We start from the raw sequence: 13,017 nt of genomic DNA on the forward strand, positions 1-13,017 counted from the left end.
TCCCCTTATCAAACACGTGTCAATGCCCGATCTTTTCAACTGCTTCGGTCAACTGTTGCCATGGCAACACTGACAGCGCAAAACAGCGTAAGCGATAGAGGATTTCGATTTTCAGCCAACATGAGAAGAGGCCGACCGGATGTAGACGCGTTTCGCGCATGCGTTGAAAGGATCGGGCACCTGGCACACATGGCGGCGGCTATATACCGGATGACTTCCAAAGGCACGCGGAGGATCAGCGGAAGGTACAGACAGCGCACACGGCTTATTCAGAGTATAACGTGACGTCCTGACTTCACACTGGTTTAGCCTCTTTTCTGACTCGCGGTTTGGTTGGTGGAGACGCCAGACGATGTGGCTCCGCCTACTTCCTGAACCTGCCGGTGTAGTGTAAAATAACCCTACCGTGACATTTTCCTACGGTCGACAATGGGCATGCGCGTCTGTCGCATTGAAGCTTTCCTTTAATTTTTAGGTTTAGGGTTTATCATAGTAGAAACATTTAAGGTAGCAAAATAGTGTACGTATACATGTGAATATTTACTACGCTATTAGTGCGCCCATAGGAAACGCGTAAGATTATTTGACACTACATCGTCACCTGGATGTGTTCTACCATGGTAACAGAGTCCTTCTAAGATGAGTGCGTGTGTGTGTGAGAGAGAGAGAGAGCGATCTGGTTGTACTACAGTAGGATGTGTAGTGACATCAGTTACCATGGAGATTACATCTGTGGAGTTAGCCTGCTCCAGATCAGGCTAGGTTCAGGATCTATTTAATCTCCTCCCTGTTTGTATTTACACATTTGGATCATTCATTTCAATCATTTTATATCAGTGACGATTTTAGAGGATTTTGCAGTCTGTGCGTTGTTAAAGAGAGGACGGTTGTAGACTAACGCAACTATTGATTAACTATAGCTAACTGTTGATTATCTACAGCCAACCGTTGATTAACGACAGCCAACCGTTGATTAACTACAACCAACCGTTGATTAACTACGGCTAACCGTTGATTAACTACGGCTAACCGTTGATTAACTACGGCTAACCGTTGATTATCTACAGCCAACCGTTGATTATCTACAGCCAACCGTTGATTAACTACAGCCAACCGTTGATTAACGACAGCCAACCGTTGATTAACGACAGCCAACCGTTGATTAACGACAGCCAACCGTTGATTAACTACGGCTAACCGTTGATTAACTACGGCTAACCGTTGATTAACTACGGCTAACCGTTGATTATCTACAGCCAACCGTTGATTAACTACAGCCAACCGTTGATTAACGACAGCCAACCGTTGATTAACTACAACCAACCGTTGATTAACGACAGCCAACCGTTGATTAACGACAGCCAACCGTTGATTAACGACAGCCAACCGTTGATTAACTACAGCCAACCGTTGATTAACTACAGCCAACCGTTGATTAACGACAGCCAACCGTTGATTCACGACAGCCAACCGTTGATTCACTACAACCAACCGTTGATTAACGACAGCCAACCGTTGATTAACGACATCCAACCGTTGATTAACGACAGCCAACCGTTGATTAACGACAGCCAACCGTTGATTCACTACAGCCAACCGTTGATTAACTACAGCCAACCGTTGATTAACGACAGCCAACCGTTGATTAACGACAGCCAACCGTTGATTAACGACAGCCAACCGTTGATTAACGACAGCCAACCGTTGATTAACGACAGCCAACCGTTGATTCACGACAGCCAACCGTTGATTAACGACAGCCAACCGTTGATTCACGACAACCAACCGTTGATTCACGACAGCCAACCGTTGATTCACTACAACCAACCGTTGATTCACGACGGCCAACCGTTGATTAACGACGGCCAACCGTTGATTAACGACGGCCAACCGTTGATTAACGACGGCCAACCGTTGATTCACGACGGCCAACCGTTGATTCACGACGGCCAACCGTTGATTAACGACAGCTAACCGTTTAATTAATTTACTTTGTTTGTTTGTCCATCAGCTGCTTCACAAACATGTCTTTGTTTTGTTTGTAGGATTGTCTGTCAGAGCTGGAATCAGCAGCAGCGTTACCTGAACACAGGTGAGTTCTACACACATACACAAACATATACAACAACATAAACAACAAACACAAACCGCTCTCTGTATCTGCAGGTCGTGGCTTCCTCTTCCGCCCTCAGCTCCGCCCTCTACCCGTCCTAGTGGTGACGGGTAGTGGTTTCATTGGTTACCAATATTACAAGGGGCAGGGCCAACAACCAGGGGATCCACCCCCTTTGGCCACACCCAACCAGGTACATACCAGTAGAAACATTCTGGGTCAACGACAGTTAGAGTAAGAAAAGCTAGAAAAAGAGTCGATCAAAGGGCTCGATGTGAGATGGTTCTTGTTTGGTTCCTTCAAACATTCCTTTGGCCTTAATGAAGAACATCCACTTTTCTATTGTGAAGCACTTTGTATTGTTTTTTTATGCATATGTATATTTAATGTTATAAATAGTGTTGATTGATTTTTTTTTTCATTGAGAATCTTCTGAAGAGTGTATATTTTCATATAAACAGACATTTTATATATATATATATATACATGTGTGTGTGTGTACACCAGTGATGCGATGTGTCAGGCTCCTCCCCCTGACTCCTCCTTGTCTCCCATAGGTGGCTCTGTACAGCTCTCTGCCCACGCGGCTACTGTCTCGTGTTTGGGGCCGTGTGAACAATGTTGATCTTCCAAACTTCTTGCGACGTCCTGTTTACTCCCTTTATATCAGAACCTTTGGAGTCAACATGCAGGTGGGACTGTTGCTCACGGGCCTGTTTGTTTGTTTGTCATGTAAACCCATTGTTTATTTTGTTGTTGATGTTTACAGGAAGCTGCCGTGGAGGATTTGAATCATTACAAAAACTTGGGTGAATTTTTCCGTCGTCCTCTGAAACCATCAGTCAGACCGCTCTGCTCCTCCTGCTTGGTAACACGTTTGTTTGTTTATTGTTTACCTGAGAAGCTGTACAAGTGGATCAGAATAACTTTTGCCTGTTTCACAAATATTAACCCAGGCTTAGCTAATCCCGACTGAGTGTTAAGGATTAGTACCTTCACAGACTGTGGCTGTGTTGTAAATGTCATACTAACGTACTACTCATACTAAGTCTGACGTCTAAATGAGTATGTAGTACGTTCACATTAGATAGTATGGAAAGATGGTGTGCGAGAAATACCCATATGTTTAATTGATTGGGACATTTTTTAAGTATGCACAGTGGGCACACGAGTCATACTCAACTGTTCCATGATGCATTGCGAGCGGAAAGTAAAATGGTCCTGGGACTGGTTTCAAGCTAGAAGTGAAACATCCCCTTTTCAAAAGAATATCATCTCTTCTTGTCTCCCTTTAGTTTTTTTTAGTTTTTTTAAACTCTTTTGTAAATAGGGCTCTTGTTTTGAAGTGAACCTGAAGTTTTGTCAGTAGCATAATGGAGGGTTTCCGAAAATCTTCAAAATTTCTGCATGAAATGTGTTTCTGTGAGTTTCATGGATCAAATGAGCACATGTTGATATTCTACTTGGTCACTTTCTCACTTCAAATGTTTTCAGAACTTTCAAAGGTTGAGAATCAACAGAGATATTTAGCCTCAGTGTGATTCAGGTTTTTGTCGTTGTAGGTTCCAAATGCAACTTGGGAAACTTGGAAGTATACTTCAGTGGGAACGCACACCATCCTAATTAGGGATATATTCGCTGGCCAAATATTGGAAAAAAAGCCACATTCAGTTTTCGGTTTAGTAAGTTAAAAGAAAGGCCGTACAGTATAGCGTGTGACGTGCACAACAACGTGCAATGATTTTGAGTCTGCATGAGCAGCAACAGCTCCTCCTTTCCACACATAAACACAGCCAGACGCTCTCCGTCACCGCGTAAAAGTTGGAAGCTGTCCAGTTCCACAAACGAGTCTGTTGTTAGCGCTGTGAGCTACAAATCTGTAAACTTCCTCATTGTTTCCTCATTACACTACACTTAGTCTCACTGCATAGACTGGTGTAGCATTAGCACGGAGTGCTAACATCTGATATGTGTAAACAATGGGTCCGTGGATCCAAGTATAATATATATTCTATTAGAGCTGGGCGATATATCGAATATACTCGATATATCGCAGCTTGTAGTCTGTGCGGTGTTGAAAATGACCATACCGTTAAATTCGCGGACTTTTTTTTTTTTTTTTTTTTTTGAAATGTCATCTTAATGACAACATGCACAAAAGGGCACTATTTGTTTTAAAATATTGTAGTGGCATTATGTACAAAAAGTGCACTTTAATTTTGTGTTTTGAAATGCCATGTGAGTTGCATCCTGCACTAATGTCTTGTTTTGAAATGTCTCTGTGACAATTTTGCACAGAACGTGCACTTTCTGTTGACAATTTTATGTTTCAGCCACTCACTGTTTAATAAATACAGTTATGTCAACTTTGACTTAGTTGTGATATCCCCTTTTTTGCATGAAAGTTTAAAATTGGCATATATTAATGCAGTATGATCAAGAATGTTTTAATGTAGACGTATAGAATCATCATACTGGTGTGATTTTGTGCATCAAAGTGTTAATTCAAGGGTAATGCAAAATATCGAGATATATATCGTGTATCGTGACATGGCCTAAAAATATCGCGGTATTTATAAAAGGCCATATCGCCCAGCCCTATATTCTATATTAAACAGCAGTGTTTGTTTTAACCGTTGGAGAGGGAGGCGTGTTAGGTGACGTCACCTACAAACGTGGACTAAATCCAACTGTCCCGTTTGGAGCTGACTTTCTACAAAATGTGGAATAACAAGGGAGGAGGAAACAGAACTTTTTCTCTGAATGAGGCTAAAGGATGTATATCACTGTAGCAAAACCATTATAAAGTCATTTTTTCATCATACCTCCCCTTTAATGCACATGTTTTGTTTTATTTGAAGACCTAAATGAAAAACTTTGTTGTGCTTTTTTGAACAGCAAAGGCTCCTGGAATATTTAAAAAATGTTAGAATATTCAATAAATATTTCCTTTTTTTTAGAAAAAACATGTCTAAAAATGTATTCTAGGCTATTTATGCACTATTAAAAAAAAAAAAGGTAAACTCAACAACAATCAAGATTTTATTCGGCTTAGGCCACACATTTTCATTTCGATGTATCCCTAATCCTAATTATACTTAGAAGTCGGCTGATATATGGACTTTTTTCAAGATCAGCCATCGACTAATTTTTTTTTTTATAATTCATGAATTTGTTTACATTTATTTAGCGCTTTGAGTAGCCATTAAAGGAAAAAAGAAAGAACATTAAAAAATCAATTTGGATGTATGAATATACAACAAAAAAAAATAATAATAGCGTGTGCATGGGAGAGGTAGAAGCCAATAGGCTTACAAATAAAAAGCAGTTATAATTGGATATGGATATAATATAATAGTGCCTGATCAAATACCCTTATCCTAATATACCCTTATTGTCGTGCTTTACTGCTACTTACCCATCCTGTACTTCTTGTTTTGCCAAACGATGCCCAACCGTAGACTGTCGTCTGTTACTGAGCAGTGAGAATAAAGGACGGACACGTTCAAGAAGTTTCTGTGGTTTAAACATTTTAAAAGTAAAGGGTTAGAATTGGTGTTATTTAGTCAATTTTCCATAGAAAACAAGTGAAGCATGTGATCACACCCTGATCATGTGAGTTTGATAACTTTTTAACACCTGTTTAATAAAAGAGATGCTGTAATAACTCACAGTTAAATAATATGTAATTTATGAGACTGGTGCTGTGTGCGCCACTGGATGTCACGTCCAACACTGCAGACGCTCCCGTGCAGGTGAGTAGTGCACAGGAGGTGTGCACTGCACGGACATCCCGAAAAGCAATAGTGTATTTTTGCCCTCGGGGGGCCTTAGTGCTCTGCCCTGTAACTGTTCCTGAGTAGCCCCTCCCTCTCTGTGTATTCAGAATTTGGATCCTCAATGAATGAACATATTTGTACCGTGCGGTAAACAGAGGCGATGGATACACACTTATCCTTATATAGACATATTATTACTGATGGTTCAAATACATGGAGGCTGTGATAATCTCATTAAAAAGTAGAACAGTAGTCAGCAATTCAAGTTCACTTCAGTAATTTTTTACTGTCAGTACATGGTGGGAACAACTGAGGACGGGGACAAAAACGTATCGGAGCACTTATATCAGAGATTTTAGATGCAGTCCGATAAAATCCGTTTTCTGACTGATATAGGACTGATATCAATATCGGATCGGGACACCCCTAGATTCTATCGTCATTTGTATGTATTTAAAATCATCTTTAAACATTTACCATTATATTCTGTTTAATTTCCCTTTAAAATACTGTGTTAAAGCGGCATTTAAAAAATAGTGTCTGCAGCTTAAGTCAAGCCTGCTGCTTAAACCTGGTTGGGAGCAGGTTTGACCCACGGACTGTGTTACTATGGTAACTAAGGTGTTTTCTTGTTGATGAAACGGCCGTTCCACTTAGAACCCGGCTTAACGGAGCCTGACTCTCAGGTTAAACCTTGACTTAACCCTGAGCTGGGTTTGATGAAATACCCCTTTTTTTGTTTATTTGCTGTTAACTGCTCTTTATTGTTCACTGTTTATCTGTTGTTTACTTGTTTATTGTTTACCTGTTGTTTATTTGTTTTTAATTATTTACTTGTTGTTTTTCGTTTACCGGTTGTTTACTTGTTGTTTACAGCTGTCTCCAGCCGATGGCAGGGTGCTCCACTTTGGGCTGGTGAAGGACTCTGAGGTGGAGCAGGTGAAGGGAGTCACTTACAGTCTGGAGAGTTTCCTCGGCCCTCAGAAGGAGCGCGGTGCGTTCAGGGAAGGTGGTGGTGCGTTTAAGGACCGCCTGCTGAGCTCTCCCGAGAATCGCCTTTTCCACCTGGTGGTTTATTTGGCCCCGGGCGACTACCATCGCTTCCACTCACCTGCAGACTGGAAAGTGGAGCACCGACGGCACTTCCCAGGTGAGTCTACCTGCACAGGTCCAGGCCCCGCCCCCAGAACATTTAACACTAACAAAGAACTGAAGACCTCTGAGTGAAGCTGGAGTTTAATGGCTTGTCATCCGTGTGCCCGTTAGGCTCATTAATGTCGGTGAGCCCAACTGTGGCTCGTTGGGTTAAAGAGCTGTTTGTCCTGAATGAGCGTGTGGTGCTCAGCGGCCGATGGGAGCACGGCTTTTTCTCGTTAACCGCCGTGGGAGCAACAAATGTCGGATCCATCAAAGTCTACTTTGACCAGGTATGTGTGTTTGTGTGTTTGTGTTTGTGTTTAATATGTGTACTGTTTGTTCTTTGGTTATTCCATTCTAAAACAAAATCAAAATAACTAATACATTTAAAACCTAAAAGTAGCGCTCGTCTTCTCTACTACAAGTCCGCCAAGAAGCCGCAGTGTTTGTCGAAATACACAGATGATTATCGGATCTAAGGTTGGCGTGAGGAACAATGGATGTTAGAACTTCTATGATTTTGACACTTTTGCAAAAACAATTACACAGATATTTTTATTATATGTATATATATCATATGTTATAATACCGCTAGCCACTAACGGTAGCCGTCAATACACGGAAGTTGATCACAAGAAACGAGGAGCACCAGTAGATTTAATACACCACTTCTGGTTCCTTTAATCACATATCATGTGCATGTTTTTTGTAACATTCATTTTAAATTCTTGAGTTATGTATTAATAACGTTTCAATTCACCAGTTCATCAGTATTGTGACTTATGCGTTACTCCTTTTTTTGTCCTGGAGTATAAGTCCACACCCATCTGTGGGTCCACTCTGTGTGGTGAGATTAAAACATGAAGCACTCGTTTCCCGTAAATATCCAAATATCACACAAACAGAACAAGATTACATTTTCAAACAGAAAAACGCTGCTTGTCTGGTTTTTGATGTTTCTGTATTTCTGTTTAGGTTTTAAGTCGGAAATCCAAAAGAACCACAGTTTTTGTTATTTGGATTGGATTTTTAAAATGGAATAACCAGAGAACGAACAGTACACGGATTGTGTTTCATTTGTTTATTTGTTTGTTTTTTTTAGGAGCTCCACACAAACTGTCCACGCTACAGCAAAGGATCTTTCGTTGATCATAGTTTCATCGATGTAGGGGACCAGGTCTGTGACGGAGAGGGTATGGCTATGGACAGGGGGGTGGAGCTCAGAGGGGGCGTGGCCTTGCAGAAAGGAGCGGAGCTTGGGGAATTTAATTTAGGGTCGACAATTGTCCTGCTGTTCGAGGCTCCGAAACACTTCACCTTTGACCTGCAGCCAGGACAGCAAATCAGAGTGGGCCAGAGCCTCGGCAGTTTCTGATTGGCTCATTCAGACTGACTAAGGGAAGGGCGAAAGTTCACCAGAAACCTGTGATTGGCCAATTACGTCTACCTCGTAGATGTGGTGATGATGTCATTGAGTTTTGTAATGAATAAAAGTTTTTTTGTGTCATACAGTTGTAAGTACATGCACACACACATTAAGATCATCCCATCACTAGCCCCTCCCACAGCAGCAGGACCAGCAGCACAACCAACCGGAAGGTAGCGGACAACAGTTGCCATAGCGATGGAAACGTGGCTCAGCCAATCCTCCGTGAGACCAGCCATCCTCTGGGATCTCCTTCCCCACCCAGTGCTTTCTGTCGGGGGCGGAGCAAGCAGTGGGCACTCCCCTGTGGGCGGAGCTCTGCTTGACACCCAGGAAGGCAGGGAGGTCCAGATCCAGAGCCGCGGCGCCCCCTCTGGGCCGGGGGGTGTTCTGTCGACACTGAGGACAGGTGATCCACACCTGAGGATGAGGCCGCTCTTATTTTGAAAGGCTCATGCATTTTTTTCCATCAATCTTGGACATACGCTTATCCCACCTGCTCGTTGATGACTGTGTCCAGTCTCCGCAGACACTCCTGACAGAAGGCGTGGCCACAGTGCAGTCGCCGTGGTAACCGTGACAACAGGTCGTAGCTGCCGAAGCAGACGATGCAAACCAAGTCCTGCCTCCTCAGTGACTTCACCGTATCCATGGCAATGCAGGGGGGGGGTGGGAGGGGTTGTCCATCATCTGACATCCTGCTCTGATTGGACGTCTGACTTCAACCAAATATCTGCAAATCAAATGCGGAGGAGCAATAGGTAATAGTTTGATTTAACAATACCAACATATAAACTAAATACAAGTTTAGTCAGAAAAAGTGTATTTCACACACCTCTTTAGCCATTTAACTCAGTGGTTCCCAAACTTTTTCTTGTTGACTCCATTCTTACATCACAATTTCTAGTGACCCTCAGAGACTTATTTCTCTAAAATTAGTTTTTCTTTTTTTTTTTTTTTTTTTTTTGTTATACTTTGTTACAAATACAATTGGGTAGCCAATATCGGTGCACAAAGGCACTAGTGCAGTGCCTGTAAAAAGTCTGTATTCACATGTATGGGCCAACTATCTAGGCTCCGCCCCTGGTGGACAATTTTATGAAATAATTCATTAACGGTATCATTGCAGTCCAAACAAATCCGACGTCACACACCCTTGAACCAAGCAGCAGCAATGCGCACGTTCCGCAAGCAAGTCACTATTGAGGTAGGACTGATGACATCATCACTGTAGAAGTAAAACCAATCTTCTAATATTCCAAAAGGGGTGGGGGGTGGGCTCGCTAGTGATTGGCTCTGGCGTGCACGTGGCTGCTACGGTGTGCAGTGATTGGCTAGGTAGGACCAATGTTCTAACTGATGACATCACTGTAGCTATGGCTGATGACATCATCAAGCTTGGACTGATGACGTCCATCGACTCAGGAGGTGGGGCTCCAAACAAATCCGATGTGGCACATCCTTGAACCAAGCAGCAGCCATGTTGAAAGTCTCAGGTCAGTCTGAGCCTGATCCACAGATATTTGAGGAAGACACAGACAGACAGACAGACCGAGATTCCTTGCTTTTACAGAGATTTCATACACAAGGCAATTCAATGTGCTTTGTGTACAAAGTAACAATAAGCCCCAGCTCAGATATTTTCATACTGCACTTTATTTTAACTACACATATATTTGATTGGGTGAAAGTGTAGAATACAGTTGCTTGAGTGTGGTGCTAAAATTTGAAAAAAAATGATTATTATTTTATTATTTATTTTAATTTTTAAAAATTTATTTTATTATTACTTGACGTTTTAGGTGACCCACATAGTGTCACAACCCCAAGGTTGACGAACCCTGCAAATGAAGAAGAAGCTATTCCTTTAAATTCTGGCTCTACAGTTTAAAAGTGAAACTGAAAATGTATTTTGTGCCTTAACAATTGGACTTTAAAACAAATCCCATATCAAAGAAATAATATAAATAAACAAACTACGGCTTTCATTCTCTCTCGTCTCTCCCTTTCCTCTCTGAGCCACTCTTACCTTGGATTTCACATGTTCTTTCTTTCTCGCCTCTTTCATTTTGTCTTGGGGAAGTCAAAATGCTTCCACACTTCTGATTTAAAACAAGGTGGTGCGTACTGAATTTCAAATTCTAAATAGATAGCGCCCTTTGCTGTAAAAAATAAATTAAAAAAATTATATATATATGTTTTTTTTTTTTCCAAGTATGCAATTTCAGTTTCAGAGTATTGAGGTGTAAACAAATAAGTATCTCCAATAGTGCTTTCTGTAAACAAAAACTAGGGTCTTTCTTACCAGCGACATCATTATAGGTCAATATTCTACGAAACAATATATTGTTTCCGTCAATGAACAGTGACAAAATTTCTGTGAAAACCTACCTGCACATGTTAGTGAAAAAGCAGAAAAGGTTTTGAAAAGAATAAAATAAATCTTAAATCCATCCATCCATCCATCCATCCATTTTCATACCCGCTTATTCCCGTTTAACGCGGGGGTCTGCCGGTGCCAATTTCCGGCTCTCATAGGGCGCTTGGCGGGGGTACACCCTGGACAGGGCGCCAGTCCATCACAGGGCAACACAGACACAGGCAACCATTCACTCTCTCATTCACTCCTATGGGCAATTTAGAGACTCCAATCAACCTTACAGTCATGTTTTTGGATTGTGGGAGGAAGCCCGCGCAGCACGGGGAGAACATGCAAACTCCACACAGAAAGGACCCAAGATCTTAAATCCCAAATATATAATATATATATATGTATTTTTTTCAAAACGATACTGTGAGCATATCGATAATTGAACGTGCGAAAAAAATATTGCGATATATCGTCGTATCGAGATATTGTCACACGCCCACTGTGTATGTATATATATTGTAGACAGTAAATTTCCTACAGGATTTGGTTAGCGTAGCACGTAGCTTCTATGTATTAATTTAAATTTTCAGAGGTGTCATGAAAAGGTGGGTGTTACATAAATTTGACTAAATGATGATGACCTCACGTCAGGCTCCTGAAATCACTTCCCACCTATCAAATTAAAGTTTAAATCTAGAAGATAAAATAACTGGTTCTTCCAGATAAGTCCTTTCAAAGTAAAAAAAAAAAACGATTATTTGTTGCACAACTAATGTCTGATGATCAGCACACACACACACACACAGACTCACCTGTTTTACACTTTCTACCAGTTCCTGTTTTATCGTTGATTCATTTTCCCTGTTTTTCTTCTTCTCTTTTTTTGTTTTGTTTTGTTTCAGTTCTGATGTTTTCTCTCGTCTCTTCTTCCTCTGCTCAGCTGGTCCTCAGAAACAAGAGACACAAAACCCCATTAAAGATTCAACACACACACACACACACACACACACACACACACACACACACACACACACACACACACACACACACACACACACACACACACACACACACACACACACACACACACACACACACACACACACACAGTGATAAAAGAGCTGGAAGTGTCAGCCAATAGAAAGTGCTGTCCTCAGGTTGCTGTATGTTGAGATCACCTAGCAACAAAGTAATGTTCACACACACACACAAACACACACACACACAAACACACTGGTTAATGTTTCTAATGGGGACTCTGTTAAGGTCTCTGATTGGTGGAGAGGAGCAGCTGTTGTTTGTTGTCTGTTCTTTATTCACACATTGATCTCTTTAATGGGCTTTTACATAGAACTTGACATATCTACCCCTGGTCTTGGGGGCCACTTTAGGTGGACTCTAGGGTGCATCCAAATACTCCCTCCTATCTCCTTTCCTATCCAATTTTCCTTAACCCCTGGAAGTGTGTAAGTGGCGGCCATAATAAGGAGCATTCCAATTCTCTAAAAGCTAAGGAAAGGAGGCTCAATGCTTCCTTTATAACCTCCTTTAGCCTAGGACACACTGATGCATCCTTTACCAAAGGAGACCAGGTAATGTTATGCTGATGTTGTAAAATGAACACAGTAAAGTAAACTTTTTGTACAGCCTACTCTCATGCAGCTACGCTAGTACTGCATCTCTTATTATCCCATCCAGACTTCTGACACGTACACCGCGTGTACAGATGTGAATGAAGGTGTGGCTTATGTGCTTCATTTACAACGAGGCGTAAATGAAATGGCATGATGTAATTTTTTTGTGCTATCTGGTAGTCATGGAACATGTTTTCCCAACACTTGTAAATGTCATTGAAATAAACGTTTTATTTACACACGGTGTTGTGATGTGTTCTAGTTGTGTTATCCTAGTATATGATGTATTATAGTTGTGTTATACTATTATATGATGTTTTATAGTCGGGTTATATGTTGTGTATTGTTGTGTTATGATGTTTTATAGTTGTGTTATATGTGTTATAGTTGTGTTATACTAGTGTATGATGTGTAATAGTTTTGTTATACTAGTATATGATGTGTATAGTTGTGTTATATGATGTGTTATAGTTTTGTTATACTAGTAAATGTTGTGTATTGTTGTGTTATGATGTGTTATATGATGTGTTATAGTTGTGTTATACTAGTATATGTTG

The 13,017-nt window shown here is 41.1% G+C and overlaps 2 protein-coding genes across 4 annotated transcripts in view; one reads left to right on the forward strand and one right to left on the reverse strand.

Annotated features, from left to right (window-relative positions):
* Positions 1-8,536, forward strand: pisd (phosphatidylserine decarboxylase). Its single transcript, XM_028462031.1, has 8 exons — positions 1-245; positions 2,046-2,092; positions 2,167-2,306; positions 2,671-2,805; positions 2,883-2,981; positions 6,769-7,042; positions 7,159-7,319; positions 8,132-8,536. Exons 1-8 carry the CDS (start codon positions 61-63, stop codon positions 8,402-8,404), a joined length of 1,314 nt encoding a protein of 437 aa, XP_028317832.1. The 5' UTR covers positions 1-60; the 3' UTR covers positions 8,405-8,536.
* rnf224 (ring finger protein 224) overlaps positions 8,096-13,017 on the reverse strand; it is a 12,600-nt gene continuing 7,678 nt past the window's right edge. For all 3 annotated transcript variants that reach the window (XM_028462032.1, XM_028462034.1, XM_028462033.1), the window contains exons 2-4: positions 11,639-11,766; positions 8,952-9,188; positions 8,096-8,875 (exon numbers count right to left, since the gene is read on the reverse strand). In XM_028462032.1, coding sequence (XP_028317833.1) covers positions 8,582-8,875; positions 8,952-9,152 — 495 coding nt within the window. In that variant the 5' untranslated portion in view covers positions 9,153-9,188; positions 11,639-11,766 and the 3' untranslated portion in view covers positions 8,096-8,581. The remainder of the gene's footprint in view (positions 8,876-8,951; positions 9,189-11,638; positions 11,767-13,017) is intronic.

The sequence above is a fragment of the Gouania willdenowi genome, chromosome 12 (assembly GCF_900634775.1).
Source record: "Gouania willdenowi chromosome 12, fGouWil2.1, whole genome shotgun sequence".
Classification (NCBI taxonomy): domain Eukaryota; kingdom Metazoa; phylum Chordata; class Actinopteri; order Blenniiformes; family Gobiesocidae; genus Gouania; species Gouania willdenowi.